Consider the following 18,388-nt stretch of genomic DNA (forward strand, 5'->3'; position numbering starts at 1 on the left):
GCGGTTTAAATGGCTGGGTCACAAAAGATTGGGCTCATGAGGAGGCCTTAAGTGGTGTACCTTAAGTGGCTGCTCTGAGAAAAAATTCGTTGCCCTCTTGTTTTCTGCGCCGTAATATATCGCTTGGTGTTGGCAGTGACTTTCAGTCCTAAAACGAAACCGTTAGTTAACCTGCTGAAAAACGCGCACCAGTCCCGCCCCCGCCCGCCAATACGCTCGAAGGTGTTTGAATGAAAGAAAGCTGTATGACAGGCGGGATATCACACGGCATGGAGAAATATGCATGGAATAACTAAACTTTGAGGGGAAATATTGTTTTAAAATAATAGGACAGAGACTAATTAAGTGTAGATTTATGTACTTTTGGAAATAGTGTCTATTTTCCTGAACTTTAGAAGACATGATCTTCAGTTTCTGGTAAACCCTGACCAGAGACTTTGCTACCTCAACAATTTGAGTCCAACAAACCTGCACTTTACTCATCCAAAAGTTGTCAAAGAGCATATTTTTAAAAATCTGATGCAGGGTCTTAACCCTTAATCTGTTAAATGGCAGGGGACTAAGAGACAGTGCACATTTTTCTGTTGTCCTCCATCAGTCATATTTCCTGACTGCTTAAATCTGCTGTGGTGGGTGAGCTGGTACTGATAAATTGGGTCAGGGAAACAGTAAATGCCTCCATGAGAGAGGCCTTGAAGCAGGCAGTGGTGGTTCTACTACTGCTGTAGATCCAAGAGAGTTAAATAACTACCACCCAATCTCAAATTTACCACTCTTGAGCAAGCTTGACTCAGCCTTCCATCCCTCCGAGGTCGATAAATGAGTACCCAGATTGCTGGAAGTAAAGTGTAGACAATTGGAAAAGACAATGGCAAACCACCCCATAAACACAGTCTGCCTAGTAAATGTTGTGATGTTATGTCACCCCATGGGATCACTTTTTTATCTAGATGTTACCAGGGCATGAGCATGCTGACAAGATCTTTCCTGCCCAAAAAGGGGCCACAGATGTCTTATCAGCCACAAATGTCTCACCTGCCAAAGCTGGTGAAAGTCAACCCTTCTCACCACTTACACCTGTTGATGCAACAGGAGGCCTGAGTTGAGGAGCACCCCAAGCTATGAACTCATTTAGACGAAACGTAATTCCATTCAAAAAGAGGTATCCCAATTCTTGGGTCAAACCTCTCTCCTTCCCCCTCCCCACTTCTGTTTTTTTGGAATCACGTTTCAGTTCATTAGCTGTCACCATTTCAAAATTGCCTTCAGGCACTAGTTCATGGTTTCCACAACCTCCCAGAGATCCGCTGAAAGCATGACACCTAAGAATCATTCACCTATCAGTGATAACTTAGCCCAAATCTCTGGATGCCCTTTCCCAACGGCTTTACATAGATGTTGAAAAATATGGAGAAAAGACAGCACCCCAGAGGCCAAGGGATAGAGTTGCAGTCCCCCAGCATCACACTCTGAAACCATGACAGAACAGTGCCTCCAAGTCCCAGTTCCAAAAAGTGTTCCAAGATATCGTTGACTGATGGTATCAAAAGTCACTGAAAGGGTCTAGGAGAATTAACAGGGTTGCACTCCTCCATTCATCCCCTGGTGCAGGTCATCCACTAGGGCAACCAAAGTCATTTCAGTCCCGTTCCAAGTTCTTTAAAACCAGATTTGAATAAATCCAAACTATCCACTTCATTCAGGAATATCCAAAATTGTCCAGCCAAAATTGCCCAGATGCATAGCCAATGGATACCATGCAACAAATTATTTCACTTCAGACAGCATTTACTTTTAAACGACATTTATTTGACCTCGGACAATGCTTACCTTTAGTCATTAAATGACATGATGTCATCTCCTTGCCCAGCCAAATAGAGCAGGGCAATAGTGGAGAGAACTCTCAGTTCAATACAATAGTAACCATAAAACAGAGAATCAAGGGTTAATTGGGAGCACAGCATGTAGATTTAGTAATGATCACTTGCCTAATGAAGAAAAAATTATCCATTCTGTAACAGCAATTCACAAAATTTACAGCCATCTGAGAAACAGAACAGGCATCACAGTTTTATGGGTTATATTTCTGAAACTGCAACATAACTACTTCATCTCAGTCCTCTTATCCCATTACACTGGAGTATTAATGCTAAAATGCTCGGGGAATTTTCTATTTCCGCTAACAATTTGATGTCCTAAAACGTTACCGGTAAGAATAAGGCAAGAGTTTCTTCAAATGTCTTTGTAGCTTATTACTTATTATTTGGCAAAATTGACTCAAGTTGCTGTAGGTAACAGAAAAAAGACAAGAGGCAATTCTGCAATATTCAAATAGGAAACCAAGTCTCATTTTTTTTAAAAAAATAATCTTTATAATAAAATTGTTATTGAGCTTGGATTAAAAACTGGCAACTGGAAACAAAATTACTGCAATTATTTTGAACTTGTACAATATAAAGATTTTATAGTATATACATGGAAATATACACTGGACTCAGGGACTGTAGCCAGCTTGATCTGGTTCATTTAAGACATTTTTAAAACCCTCATGAGTCCTTGGTTTTCTGAGGCTATATCTTTTCACAAAGAATCTAACTGATAAGTACTTACAAGATAACTAAATGGGCATGGTCAACTAACACATAGACAGTTTCCTTGCATTCCTGCCAACAGTGCAAGGGAACTGTGCCTGGCTGCCTTTCTTGGATCCCTTCTCATAAGTTTAGGACATACTCTAGAAGCCTCTGTATTATCATAGGAGTTTTTCAGGCAATCTTTCACTTCCTGGTCAGAGAAGTGGATCACTGCTCTGACATGACAGTTATATTCTGCTGCCTCCAGGAACTTTTGTCTATGGGAAATTTCAGAGACATTTCAGGGGTCTGTTATGGTAATCCCTCATTCCTGGAAGGAGCAGATGAGATGCCTGTGCTCAACAGTGAGACCTCTGTGGTCCTGGCACTCATCGGATGCTCAGCCATGCCAACCCTTGATGCTGTCTATCCCTGCCACTAAATAACATCTAAGTATTTTGTACAGCTAAACTGGTAATTAAAAGGTCAAATCAGAAAATAAATTTTCACAAAAATAATTTATTCTTGCTCTTTATTAGTTAAACAAGACACCATTTACACATTGGGGATACTATACAGAGTGAATATCTTCAAGGCAGGCAGCTGCCACTAAAGCTGTGATAGGACATATTGATTCCTCGGTTATAAAGCATTTCAGAAGGGGAAAAAACAGAAAGAGTTCCAAACAGCACAACATTTATAAAATGATGGCATGTGGTTTACTTTTTATCACCAGGCACCACACCTAAATAGTTATTGGCTGCTGACTGCAGTACAATTTAAATTATGCTCTGGACACAATCTATTCCATATGTGAAAAATAATATTCTGCTGATAGTCCCCAGAACACTTCTGCATCCCAACTGAGTTCAACCACTGGTTACTGACCAATATAAATACTATCCCATTAAATGGACACAAAGAGAGGAATAACACCCCTTCCTAACTTTCCCTCTTTTAAAAAGTATAATTTGGGGGCATAATCAGGAAGAAAACAAAATTTAAAGTTCAGAAAAATATATTTAGGTTGTTTCATTCATCCCTCTGTATCACTATTAAAAATGAATACAAAGCATTTTTATTTGAGATCATGGACTCATAATCCTGTATTATTAAAAGATTAAATTTCATATTCTCATTGATCTTTCTCTAACAAAGAAAGTGTATATGCTGATTTCTAGAGAAAGATCAATCAGAGCATGAAATGTTACCTTGAATTTGAAATCCGGTTATATGGATTATACAAAGCAATTATGAAAACTCTCTTATCTATAACTGACATCTTCATTCTTCAGTAGCAAAACAGTTTGCACCATGCTCCACATAAGCACAACAGGCAATCACATCTAGTAATCAGATTCAGAAGACGCATTCTTCCCCAAAGCATCATATGCCAAGAGATATTGTTTACAGGGAAAAAAGAAACATTTAGTCATAGAAAAGCCATCTACCTATGGCTTAAAAACAATGGATTTGAAGATGGAAAAGATAAATAAAGGGAAACTTAGAAAACTTGTCTGCTGCAAACAGTTTTCTGAATATTTAATTCCTGGTCAACAGTTTCATTCAAAGGAGAAAACTTCGTATGTTTAAGCTTTAAATGTCACAGTCCTCAAGGCAGTGTTTAGACTGCAGTGATGGGGAAAAAATTGCTCATTTCTTCCTTGTACACTGGAACGTCATGGGACCTCCCCGGCTCATTGCAATCTCATCCTTTTCTCCGGCGGGCCTTTGGTGCTTGTGCTCTGCTGAGTGATCTTGGCAGCCTCTTTCTCCTCTTGCTTGACAGCTTCAGGGGCTGGCTCAGGCTCTTTTTTGATCTGGTCCACTGGTGAAATAAAATATACACAATTGAATCCAAAACGCCAAGATAAAGAACTACGTTGAACTGTAGCAGGAAGCACCCAGGACCCCATTGCTTCATGTTCCCTTTTCGCAGGGTTAGAACCCAGCTGGGATGCCCTTAGCCAGGGAAAGCAGTTCCTGGGCTTCTCTAATTCGCATGCCCCCTGGCATTACTTGAAAGGTCAGTGAAGCCATATAAAACTGCCATGACTCACATGAACTGCTACTATTTAGTTGCCCTACCAATGAATCATGGCTTCTTGCAACCAGAACATTTGTAAGAATTCACAATCCCATTTTTTTTCATTTGTTTTTTTCTTTGGGAATTCTTTAAAATTCTACTTTAGGGAATCCGTACATACAAAGACTTTCGGTAGGCATGAGCTTGATGCTAACATTGGCAACCTTCCCAGCATCCCCAGCAGATACACAAACTCTGGATTTGGCCTCTTCAAAACAAAAAAGTGACCAAATTCTCACCTGGGATGGGTTTTTCTCCAGGCTTTTGCTGTGGGGAAAAAAGGGTGGGGAAATCATCAAGGTCATGAAACGGCTTTGGCATACTCTTCGTAAACTGAGCTTTATATTCAAAATGCCCTGCACAGAGAACCAGAAGGACAAAGCTGAGAAGAGGCTCTCATACCTTTGTGATGTGTGATACCTCTCTTATGATTACTCAAACAGAAAGACCATGGTAGTCACAGACAAACAAGCTTCCTACTGCTCCATCACAGCAGAGCAGAAACTGGCCACTGCTTCCTTGTCAGGCAAAATTCTCTTTCCCCCTTCATACACAATATTAAATGACGCCATCAATGAATGTATCAATAGGAACTGCTATGTGACTGATGCCAGTGTTTTCAAGATCATATAGTCTTTCTCTCCCACAAAGGAGTTGAGGGTCCTGTCTTAAATCAACCACAGCACAGACCAACAGTACCGTTTCTCCGAAAATAAGACATCCCCTGAGAAGAAGATGTAGTAGAGGTTTTGCTGAAGTGCTAAATATAAAACATCCCCCAAAAGAAAGACGCAGCAAAGTTTTTGTTTGGAAGCATGCCCGACGAACGGAACACCAGAGCATGCAGCTGTGGAGTGGAAAAATAAGACATCCCCTGAAAATAAGACATAGCACATCTTTGGGAGCAAAAATTAATATAAGACACTGTCTTATTTTCGGAGAAACACGGTAGAATGTTAAGGCCAAGACTGAAGATATGGCACTCAGAGATATGAATGAAAAAAGCTACTGCATAGCCGTAGGCTTATGCAAATCTTTTCACTTCCACTGAACTCACATAGGAGATGTTTCCAATAAGGTTTCTCATTTTTAGTAGTGGAAAGTTAATAATCCATTGTCGATAATCATATTTTTCAAAATCACAATTAAATCACAGTATATCATAATTTACCAGGGTTAAAATATATTCTCAGAGAACAGTATTAATCTCAGCAGAATGTTCTGCCCTTCAGATTGGGTAACATAGCTCTACCACCTTTATGAAGACCCCCTGCACATCCAACTGAAAATAAATACAATTTAACCCAGTACCTGCACAAATTTAGGAGGGAACTTTTGTCTTAGATCAAGAAGTAATGCATCCACACGTTGCTTCTGGAAAATAGAGCTTGGTTCTTCCTTCTTCTTGGCTTTGGGTTTGGCTTTATCTGAAAATAAAAACTGAGGCAATAATGAAGCATCCCACAAAATCAGAGTTTTTTTCCTTTCACACATCCTTAATGTTTATGGATTCAGCTTCCCATCTTCCCCAGTTTTCACTGGGTAGTGTTTCTCCAGTTCTCTCTCTCTCTGGCCAATTATGCACCACATCTTATTCCACCCTTTGTCAGCAGTAAATTCGCCTCCCTTTCATGCAGGCCAAGTAGTATATATTGGCACACTCTTGTCCCCACCTCTTCAGATTTTTTATGGCTTGGTGAGGAGTCACACTTGTCCTTGCAAATCATGTTCTCCTGCCTCAGGTTTGTGTTGTCACCATGATGTGTTGCCTGTGGGTTTTTTTTCCAAAATTTGCTTGGGAAATTAGCATGGGGAAGTTGTATTGGATCTGCCCAGATCAATGTCCTGTGACATATGTTCCTTTTCTCCCCGCGCCGTCATATGACCTCTAGTGCTCTTTACCTAAAGTCTGCTTGGGGGTTCACCCAGAAGACTTCCACAGTACTTTACCTCTTCTTGGCTGCTTTTTAAAAATAAAAATCAACAGAATCAACAAATTTTAGCACAAGTCAAACCTTATCTTAAAGTGCACACTGATGAAAAAGGGGAGTAATTTTAGAGTCCAGAATCCTTAGAAACCCTACCTCGCTCTTCTTGATCTTTGAAATGCCACCAATAGCCTTTGGATGGGTGATAGCGGCAGTAGGACAAGGCTTCCTCAAAAGCTGACTGGATTCCATGTACTGCAGTGAGCTTTATCAAGGATAGGTAAGAACATGTATCATCTCATGTGCACTGCTGCATGTTAGCCATACAAAACAAAGGTCACAAAATAAAATCCCATGTATATTCAATGCAATATGTTGAGCTGATGTCATGTGTAGAACCTTCCACTGGTTTCTTATACCAAAACTAGAAAGGGGAAGGAGATTATTACCATACACTAGATCCTCCTGCTAGCGAAGCATATAGATAAAGTGCATATATTTAAAGGCTGCACTTAGGAGTGGTAATATCAAGTCCTGGCAAACATTAAGAACCATTCAGGTAATTCTCACCTTTAAAATAATATACTATGTAACAGTTAATAATCCAAAGATTTGCTTAATCTGCTTTTTCTCCATTGCTCGTTGGCTCTTGTACATTCTCCAGAAAAGAATTAAGGGAGATAAGACTGTGGGGAGGGTGTTAAGCAATCGAGGAAGAAATCGAATACTGCTAAAACAACTCTTAGTATCATAAAAAAGATGACAGAGACTTACCACTCTAGAGTTTACAACTGACCCCAAGTCAGGTGCCTGATAAATCACTCCAGCAATTATGTAATAATCAGCCAATGGAATAACTGTAAAAGAGTAACCCAGAGCACTGGATATAGGATGGATGACTTGGTTCAACTTACATCTCAAAGAAAAGTAATTACAAGTTTATTGATCTTTCACTGTGATTTCAGGTAAAAAATACAGGCAGCGTGTTCTCTCTGTGGCCCCTTCCGCACATGCAAAATAATGCGTTTTCAAACCACTTTCACAACTGTTTGCAAGTGGATTTTGCCATTACACACAGCTTCAAACAGCACTGAAAGCAGTTTGAAAGTGCATTATTCTGCATGTGCGGAATGAGCCCCAGTGTACTATAAGTGTCTCAAAGTCACCCAGCAGGCTTTATATGGAAGACTGGGGAATCAAACCAGATTATGTCCACTTCTCTTTTCACTATACTATACTATGCTGGCTCCCACTTTCTGCATACTTACTTCCGATAAAGACTAGAACTGCCACTGCTCACTACCTTCAAATCCCAGCTAGGCAATAAAGAGGGACCCCAGAGTAATGGTATTGTAAGCTGCCAAGTCATTCAAAAGAACTACCCATGTTTATTCACTGAAATAGTCATCAATGAAGGTGACCAACTGTGCAATGCTGAGAGGGGAGGGGAGTTGCACCACAACTGGGGACAGCAAAAAGATAAAGTTAATATTTCATTCCAAAAATAAAAAACCTGGGAGATGAGAAACCACCAAACATCAGCTTGTCCCAGGACGGAATATTTAAGGCTGGCTGATAGTTGTTAGATCAGAGGAATCAAAGGAGAATTTATTCAGCAGCAGCTGTTTTATGGTGCCTTGATGTGGGAGAGGGACCAGGCCCTCCCCACAAAGGCATTTACTACCTTGGCACTCGTTGGCCAGCTCCCTCAGCCATCAAGAGCCAAGAAGAAGTGTAAAGCACACCAGTTGTAGGTGATTTGCTGCCAACACTCTGGCAATGATTCAAGTCATTTATTTTCCCTGAGATATTTAGCTAAAAAAAAGAAGCTGACTGAGTTCTACTCTGCTGAAGAGAAGCCCAAACATTAGCTGTCAGGACTCAGTTCCAGAGATCAATGATGCCTTCAACAGATTGCCAACCAGTCACATCCACTGGAAAATCTCTAAAAATTAGCAGGAAACTATTTGGATCCAGCAATCAATGGGGCAGATATTTCTAACAGGCCTCTGGCTGTGCAGAGGCTATAAGAAATGGCAAGTCTAAACATTATCTACCAGGATCTACCAGGACAAACTAATTACAGCAAGTTCTGCCATTCTGAGAACCTCCCTTGAATCTAAATAGAAAGCCCAAATGAAACCATAACTTGTAGGGTTGCCAACTGCCTGGAGAAAAAGTGTTCAGTCCTTTTAACAGAGGCTTAATGGGATGGTATTTACCATATCAATCCTCTATTAAAGAAACAAGGGAATTTTTTTTCCTGGCCTGAAGGCAACTCTACTTGACTGCTCAATGAACTGGATACAGTCAATGTAGGACACAGTCAAGATAAGAAGAAGAGTTTGGATTTATCCCCCACCCCCTTTTCTTTCCTGTCTTTCCCTTCTTCTCCCCGCAACAGAAACCTTGAGGTAGGTAGAGCTGAGAGTGTTCCGAACAAACTGTGACTAGCCCAAGGCCACCCAGCAAAAATGGAGGAGGGAAACAAATCTGGTTCACCAGATTAAAATCCGCTGCTTATGTGGAGGAATGGAGAATCAAACCCAGTTCTCCAGATTAAAGTCCACCTGCTCTTAACCACTACACCATGCTGGTTTCCCAAGGTTGTCAAGACGATCATGAAACCCTGAGCTACACCACACAAGAAGGCCTCATCATGAATGTTCATGTCCACCAAATACATGCTTCTCCTGTGTTCAGGTGGATGGGAGGGATACAGCACTGAGCTGAATGCTCTGGTGATCCCTCTGTGTGTGATAATATACTTACGCACAGGATTGCACCTTATTTTTAAAAGATAGGAATTTTACATGGAACATGATAGAAATCTTTACCTTGAGTTGGGGACTGTCTTTGCTGCTTACGAATGATGAACAAAATAGGCTCTTGAGCATGGAGAAGGATATATTCTATACCAACCATTTGGCTGAAAGGGAAAAAAAAGATTAAATCAGAAGAGCCAATGATTACAATTATATTATAGGCAACAGAGAAACCAACCAAGGCTTGTCACTAACACTCTCAGCAGGCGGTGTCCCTTTAACAAAGGTTTAATGAGCTTAAGCAGGGCATAGCTGTTACAGTGTCAGATTAGGGACTGAAAAAACCAGGTTCGAAATCCCAACTCCACCATGGAAGCCTGCTGGATGACCTCAGCCCAATGATACACTCTCAGTCTAACCGCAGGTTTGTTGTGAAGAAAAAAATGGAGGAAAGGACAATGATGTAAGCCACTCTGGGTCCCCATTGGGAAGTAAATTGGGATATGAATAAATTAATAAGTAGATAAATATGTGGAAATGGACAGGTGAAATTTTTTTCATGACATGGAACTAAATAACATAACCTGGTAAATAACAGCCTATTAAGTCTCTATTGCAGAACATTTTTTTCTCTCCATGCAGTTAGCAATCCTACTTGTCATCCATTCACTGATGGGTTAATGAGACCATAAAGTGAGATTAAATCATTGCCTGGGTATGATCAGGCCTTGAACATCTTTGGAAGCAGAACATGCAACGCATGAAAGAATCAACAACATTTCTGAACACGCAAACAGAAAGCAGCAGCTTGATTTTAAAGCATTTTAATGAGATCACTGAAATTATTTTCTGGGGAGCATCCTTTTCAATGCAAAAAGGCATAATACTGCTCTAGCCTCATTAGTCTATCTTTTCCAAGAAATGTTTTGGTTCATGTTTTATTTGGAAAATGATGAATAATTTCTGAAAGGTTAGCTTCATTATTTGACATTACTAATGATAAAAGGAAAATAACGTCCCAACAATCTCTGTTGCAGTTACTGGAAGTGTGCACCCATCACGGAAGCCAACCCTCACTATCCTGAAAACAGTCTGATATGTGTCTTAAAGTAACTTACTTCAAGTGGTCCAAGGTGACCCGTTGCATTTTCACCATTTCATTGTTGCACGTTCTATCATAAAATGGGTTACTACGTTCTGAGAAGTAGTCCAATACACTTCCACTGTTTAATATCGGAATCCAGGAGCTATCAACCCAGGAAATTCCCAGAAGATTATCTAGGCAGAAGGAAAGAAAAACCCAGAGTTAACACAAGTATAGTACAATGGTGACATATTCCCACAAATTAAAAAGCATTTCTACGTCCACACAATATCTATTGGGATTTCAAAACTAACTGTTGTTAGGTAACTTTGTTAAGATTCTACCAGCCTGAAACATGACAGTAATCATATATAAATACACCCTTAACAATACATCAGTCCTGACCCTGAATGATACCTAGAATGGTGGCCAACTAATTATGGTGGAAACTGTGTATGTACGAACAGAAAAGATGAAGTGGCTAGAGGTGGTTAGAGCTGTCTAATCAATTTCAGATGAGTTCAAAGATTATATCATTAATAAGGAGTCACTTGCTCTCCCACAAACCTTTGTTATGATAATGTTTTATTCATCTTCCATCAGGCTTCATGGATGCTTCAAATAACAGGCTGTCATAAGAACACTGGATTCTCTCATGCTTAGAGCATACTCTACATCCAGAGAGCACAAAGGACACAAAGCAAAGCAAACTGCAGCAATGCTCCCAGCAAAATTAAAGGGAAGGAAACAGGGGGAAACTAGAAGGAATCAGAGTCTCAGCTATTTTATACCACTGAGGAAATCACACAACTCTCCAAAGTTCTCCAACAAAGAAAATAAAGCATCTGCCTTACAAGGTAAAAGGATATTGCACAAGTGTGATAAAGAGTACAGGACTATAATGAATTTGCACCATTCTTTACAAATACAGAAATCTGATTTGAGAGGAAGTTGTAAGTAAACAAGTAATGCAAGTTCAGCTACAATATATTCAGCTGCATAAAATATGAATACGCAGTTTCAGAAATATTTCAGAAAGCTTACCTAGATGCTTGGGAAGACATGATTAACAAAGCATAAATAGATTTATGAATAATACATACACTGCATCAGTCTCTAATATACTGGTCTAACTCCTGCATAAATAGAAGCAGGCAAAGAGCTATTCAAATTACTATGCAAATGCATCTGTTATCTTCTGCCTCTGTTAAAACTGGTTTTGTTCAATGTAGCAATTCACCAATAATTTTTCACTATTGGCTAGAGCAGAAATGTATGTTGTTGAAACAAGAATGTATAAACAGCACAAGTTCAATAAACGTACACACACACACATTTACTATTATACATGATCACTGTTGGCTGCTATTCACATGACAAGTTAATCACATAGGACAAGTTAACCACACAGCAATGCTCCCTATGAACAATCATACTTATGTTATGGAATGCCTGGTAAAAGTATACATTGATCACTAAATCATAAAGCAAAACTACAAATGGAATCTGAACCTGTGGGAAATATCCACATGTACAGAAAGTTAAAACTGGACATTGCCATAGGCTGTTTCAGCAACAACAACAAAAAAGACATGCACAGAGATGCAGCAACAAAGACCAAGAGCTGTAAAAAATGTTGTGACCATTAACTTTGGTCACTATTTTCAGGAGTAGCCAGGGGCAATATAACAAAGAGATCACACTAAAAACAGATTAGAAGCAATGCCTATGTTTAACATGTAAATAAATTAAAGAATAGAAATTCTTATGCTTACTGTTACAAGAGATCTCAGTTTCTAAAACATCTACCCAAATTTTGAGAATATGGCGTTCTGTTGCTACTTATAGCGGAGCAGTTACTTTTAGTGGTACAGTTGTGTTTATCTACTGTATTAAAAAAATTTCCCATTCAAAATTACATTTTTAATCTCATGAAGAAGCACAGGACTAAGGCCGTTTCCGCACAGAAGCGGAAGCGGCTGGGTCGGCGCATTTTGCGCCGACCCAACGACGCTGGGACCGTCCGCATGGACAGTCCCAGAAAGAGCCGGGACGACGGCGCCACAGAGCGCTGTCGCCCGGCCGACCTGGCATAACCTCGGGCCTTTGAGCATGCCGCTGCGGCCTCGAGTATACGCCCCACCGTTTGCGCGACCTGCTCCAGCGTCGCAGGGCAGAGATAGCGAGTCCCTTGTGGCCTTCGCGACGCTACCGAGGCCCGGCGACAAGGTAAGTGCAGGAGGGGAGTGGGGGGGGAGGTGCCTTTGAAGCCGCTGCCGTTCAGACGGCATGCTTCTGCCCGGCGTTCCCGGGAAAGTGCGCTTCCCAGCGCACTCCGGAAATGCCGGCTTGGCGCCGGTCGGGCGGTGCGAGGGCGGCGCAGCTGCAATGCAGCTGCACCCCCTGTGCGAATGGCGGCCTGGGGACGGCGTTTTTGCTGTCCCCAGGCCGCCATATTCCACCTGTGCGGAAACGGCCTAAGTTTCTCCAACACAGAAAAGCAGTGGAACATACATAACCTTTTATATGATTTTGGGAGTTCAAAATCAATGCCAGAAGCTCAAACCAAATGCTAAATCACTCACTCAATCAGCCGCCTGCTTTTTGTGGTCATCAGAATAAACTAAAGCAGTAGGAAGCAAAAGAGAAAGACAAACTCAACTCATCACATAGCTGTGCTTATGATCAAGCAGTACAGTAATAATTTTGGATTTTGTTCCACACCTGATTTTGACCATTCTAGCAGCAGCAGCAAAATTTGCCCTTCTTCAGAATGGTGGATTTCGCACAGCAAATGTAGAACTGGTTGTGGTTGTTATAAAGCAACCCAAATTTCCTTTTTCCTGTTCACATGTGTGCCATTCAGGCAGCAGCTGGAGCCCATGGAAACCATCCGAGTTGCTTTCACACCTTCGCAGAGAAGCTTCTCTTTTTATTTTAATGTCCTGCCACACATGCATAGCTGTGCAGGCATACAGAAATGAGTCCCTGCAGCCATGCGGGTCATCCCACAATACTATCGGTTGCACCTGTTAGCTTCACATGTGCAACACGCAAAAGAAAAAAAAAGAAAAAAGGACCTCCCTGCAACGGCAGGGCAATACTGAACGAGTTGCTGTAGATTGGTCGCACTCACTGACATGGGGAGAAAACATGCCTGGAGGACTTTGTACCCTGTGGGGCGCTCAGAGAATCTGCCCATAACCTGCTGGGTGACTTGCACAGAATGGCAGGTGACGAACTCTCCTTGATGGTGGACGACACAGAACTTACTGTGAATGGGTGGAAGGAAGAGAAATAACATGTCTCCTGCCTGGCTGTTCATGCTGGAGCAGATCCAACCCGGGATTTTGGGGGGGAAATTGCTGATTTAGCAATTTTCAAAAATCCTGGGTTAAAAGAAATAAAATGGAGCAAACTTGTTTTGGGGACATGACCTGTATTAAGTCCCCACCCCCAAAAGGTTTGTATTGCGCTCTACACCTGTTATATTTGCCCTGTGCGGAATCCACCAGTGTTTCAACTTGAACTAATCTACTAGTTCTTGCAAACAATCCCAGGGACTTTCAGTTAGCTGCAATCTAAATCCAATGCAGCTCAACATTGGCCAGCAGTAAACTTTCAGAATCCTGAACTCATTCAGGTTCCATACGTTTTAAACACCTGATTACTCTTTCACTTCTTTTAAACAACTTTCAAACTCACTCAAGTCAATATTTACAGCTACATAGTTTACTTGTACCTCACACTTACCCAAAAGCTCATGGCAAATTACATATTTAAAGTTGACTCCAGTGATAACAGAAGATGGTTGAGTTCTGAGGAGCCTCTGTGCCAGAGAAAGGAAGTTCAAAAGCTGTAGAACACACTCATTGATCATACCTTCATAGTTGTCTTGGCAGATTTAAGAGGGCACTGTTATGGTTTGCAAATGGTTCCAAGAGAACATGGGAAAGGGAAAGAGGCTCAATCCACTTTGGTCTTCATGAGGTAAAACCGTAGCTCCCTAAGCTGATTCATAAAACCTGCCAGTCACTAATAGAGCCTCTGAGAATCAGTATAACTTGGTCCCACTAGTCCTGGCCTAAAAAGTTGTCAACCACATTGTGAACATATGTAGTGCTGAACAATCTTCAAGAGAAGCATTTAAGCAATATAAATCAGAAAAGTTCAACTGAAGGTGGCCATTTCAAATAAGAGTTAACCTGGTGATGATACAAAGCCCTCCTAACCACAACTGTTATGCTTGGCAAATCACAGCACACATTTGTAATTCTTGATGACCAGGCAAATGACAACATCCAATCAGGGACAATCATTCACACTCTAAGTCACAAGATCTGTAAAATACCAATTAAGTCTGGAAGGACTCCTTGGTAAGAGCAGTTGAATTAATTGGTATAAATGGATCAGGCTAAAAGTGAGTCCTAGTGGATAGAGACTAGAGTACGCCCTGATTCACACCTACCACTCGCTCATGCAGATTTCTGGGTAAGCTTGGGTCAGTGACTCTCCTCCGCAGGATCACTGGCAAGAGAACATGGGGTGGGAGAACAATATATGGTATCCTGGTTTCCTTTGAGGAAGAGTAGGATAAAAATAAGATATATGCCAAGTTCTGATTCAACAGAAAGTCCAATCCAAAACCTCAGGTGGCTGGGGATAGTACTGCCTCCAGAGGGCTTTCAGGTGGCATGGGGAGGCAGGGAAAAAGAAAGCCCTCCACTGCCGGAAACTTCGGCTCATTCCGCACATGCTGAATAATGCACTTTCAAACTGCTTTCAGTGCTCTTTGAAGCTGTATGGAATGGCAAAATCCACTTGCAAACAGTTGTGAAAGTGGTTTGAAAACGCATTATTTTGCGTGTGCGGAAGAGGCCAGAGTTACTCCAAGGCCCCAAGTGCTGTGTTCCCAGAAGCAAAGTCCAAGTGGAAGCCGACTAACATCAGCTCCACCCCAGGGAAAGCCCCTGGAGTGTCCCAAGATGCACCAGTATCTTCCTGGATGCCAACACAGCTCTGAAGGCCACCCTCTCTTCTGGATCAGGTGCTGATGAAGTCTGCGGTGCCCGCCAGCCTTCCAGTTTGCCAAATGGGCAGGTGGGTTAGGCAAACACACTGGCACAAGTTTGTGCTGGTTCCATAGACCCATTCCCTCCCCCCAACCCCTCAGATCGGGCTGTTAGTTTAACTCATGTTAAACTAGTTGGCATAATTTTTGGAATACAAAACATTACAAAACAATTACTCAAAACCATCACAGTAAAATGAACCACTTGTGACAGAGAGATCCAAATGTATTTGGCCTTAAAATGGCAAAACATGAGGTCAAGGTGATGTAAAGATGTAATATCTGATCTTGTTGTGATTAAATATACAGTTATTAAGTGGTAGTGATGGTGACATCAAATGCCACTTCTCTACTACCAGTTAGTTCATGACTATCCCAGCTGTTCAAGTTAGAATGTAATCTGCTGACTCGTAAAGTTGAGCCTTCATTGTATCAAGACCAGACAAGTAGCTGAGATACTGTGTTGTCGAAGTGGCATGCTGGAGTGCTGTGGGGTTTCCGGGCTGTATGGCCGTGTTACAGTAGCATTTTCTCCTGAAGTTTCGCCTGTATCTGAAGATGCCAGCCACAGATGCAGGCAAAACGTCAGGAGAAAATGCTACTGGAACACGGCCATACAGCCCGGAAACCCCACAACACTCCAGCTGAGATACTTTTGCAAAGTTTTTCACTAATATAACATCAAGAATAAACTCTGGTTTAGATGCCAGTTGTAACATTTCTGCTAGCAGAAATGCCTAATATACTTGTTGTTTTATTTGTGGACACTTTGACCCTGTTTCTATAACGGATATCAACAAACTCCTGGGGCCCACAAACGCCACTAGTGGTGCCTTGAATCCATGTCCAAACTAGCTTCTAAAATCATGTAAAGACCACATCAAGGAGCCTATTGTAAATCAATCACTAACTCTGAGGACCTTCCTTTTGCTTTCTAAGAGACAGTTATCCATCCACCATTGAAAAAAGGTACATACCCACAAAAATGATTTAAGGATCCAAACTTACTGCTAGAGAAACAAACAAAAGTAGCTGCAAAAAAGCCTTCTTCTCAACCTAGCCTGGAAGATGGTCCCCTACAACAATACAGATGATTTGACCATCTGGATCCATGCCCTGATAATATCAAGACCAGATTACTGTAGTGCCCTCTACAAAGTCAGTCCGGAGACTCTATCCAGCACAGAATGCTTCAGTTCAGTTATTATTGGGAGTCAGAGCATGCATTTACTCCCACTTTGTAGTCACTCAACTGGTTGTCTTTCAGTTACCAGGCTCTATTTAAGGGGCAATCACATTCAAACCCCTCTGTGACTTTGGTCCCCATCAGCAGCATCACCTCTTCCTCTATGCCCCACCCAAACAGCTTTGCTCACCTGGGCAGGGCCTTCTACTGATGCTAACCTGCAAATGAGCAAAAGCAACAACTGCCCATTCATGTGCATTCTCTGTTGTGGTCCCCACCTTAAGGAGTGGCTGATGAGATCAGAAGGCTCCCCCTTCCTGGCTCTCAGCTATCTATGCAAAGCTGAATTACTCAGTGTTTTTTGCGAGAGAAATATGACTGCACAGTAACAACATGGTTCAGAAAGAAACTTGGGGAAAAGGATTAGGGACTGTAGCCTATACCACTGTGTATAGTTTGTATAATCTGTTGTCATAAGCAGGTTCCTGCCATGTAATTTTTGCCTTTGTTTAACATGCCATGTTAATACTTGTGCTGTGCTTCACCTCTGGTATGCTGAGTGCAGTGATTTACTTTATGTAATCTGTCTTGAGTCCCAATTACAAACGAGGACAATAGATAACATTAATATGCTTTAAAATATTATGTTGGTTTTAAATAGTAATTGGGAATGTGACACTGGATTTGTTTCAGAGAACTGAAGAGATCCAGAATGACTGAAGTTCATACTGACTGTAGATGTATTCATACAATCCTGCAGAGCAGCATTATTTTCTACCCCCAGCTCTTGCTACACAATGCAGCATTAATTTCTTGCCTTCTAATATAATTATTCCACCACAGAATCTTTGCAAAATTGGAAGGCAGAGAATCAGCTTTAGTTCTAACACCACAATGTATGAAGTAGACTCGGTGACTAAAACAGCCCTGGAAATGGGCCTGCCCAGACACTAAACCTGATGGAGGTCTGGGACCCACCTTGCAAGAATACATCTATCTGCCTATTTTCCTCGACTTATCTTTGCCCAATCAGCTCCATGGGCAATCATCATCGAGCAGCACAGCTAGTCAGGTACCAGTCAGGCAAAACAAGCAAATCTAGGCACGGGGTGGTGAAGACAGGCTTTTGTTCTTGCCTCTGTTCATCTTCCATCTGGCCCAGGAGTGACGGGGTAGAGTAGTGAGATCCGGCTCCGGCACCCTCACCGTCAACCCAGCCACGCCAGCCTGCTTGCCTCCCCGCCGGGCGGGAGAGCATCAAAAGAGGCAAACCATCGGCTTGCTGGAATTTTTCCCAGGGGATAGAACAGCCAATCTGCGCCTGGCACAAGCCATTTGGTGAACACAGTCTACTTCTTCCGCTGCATTTTAGAACTAGAGATGTTCCAAGGTCCATGACCGTGTTTCTGCTCTCCAGTCCCACACCCACCCCGTCAAGCCGGAGGTGATCAGTTTTCCGTGCATTTGACTCTCCTCCGGCATTTCACCATTAAAACAAAAGTATCTTAGGAGGGGGATCGAAGCTGTGTCCGGGAGTCCATTTCTAATCTGCTGCACTATAGTAACCCACAAATCTAACCAACGACGAATAAACCCTTTCCAAATACCTCGTATATCCACCGCCGCCATGATTTTCAAGACTAAACGTCGCACAGCTATGACCTCATTAGAACACCGAGAAGGTGGTGGCTAGAG

At 41.8% G+C, this 18,388-nt stretch overlaps 1 protein-coding gene across 1 annotated transcript; it reads right to left on the reverse strand.

Annotated features, from left to right (window-relative positions):
• Positions 1-3,072: 3,072 nt before the first annotated feature.
• Positions 3,073-18,377, reverse strand: MED6 (mediator complex subunit 6). Its single transcript, XM_048485796.1, has 8 exons — positions 18,301-18,377; positions 10,471-10,630; positions 9,425-9,516; positions 7,362-7,444; positions 6,744-6,852; positions 5,971-6,086; positions 4,899-4,926; positions 3,073-4,401 (listed from the first exon to the last, which is right to left on the reverse strand). Exons 1-8 carry the CDS (start codon positions 18,320-18,322, stop codon positions 4,271-4,273), a joined length of 741 nt encoding a protein of 246 aa, XP_048341753.1. The 5' UTR covers positions 18,323-18,377; the 3' UTR covers positions 3,073-4,270.
• Positions 18,378-18,388: the final 11 nt, after the last annotated feature.

This window comes from Sphaerodactylus townsendi, linkage group LG02 (assembly GCF_021028975.2).
Source record: "Sphaerodactylus townsendi isolate TG3544 linkage group LG02, MPM_Stown_v2.3, whole genome shotgun sequence".
In the NCBI taxonomy this organism is placed as follows: Eukaryota; Metazoa; Chordata; class Lepidosauria; order Squamata; family Sphaerodactylidae; genus Sphaerodactylus; species Sphaerodactylus townsendi.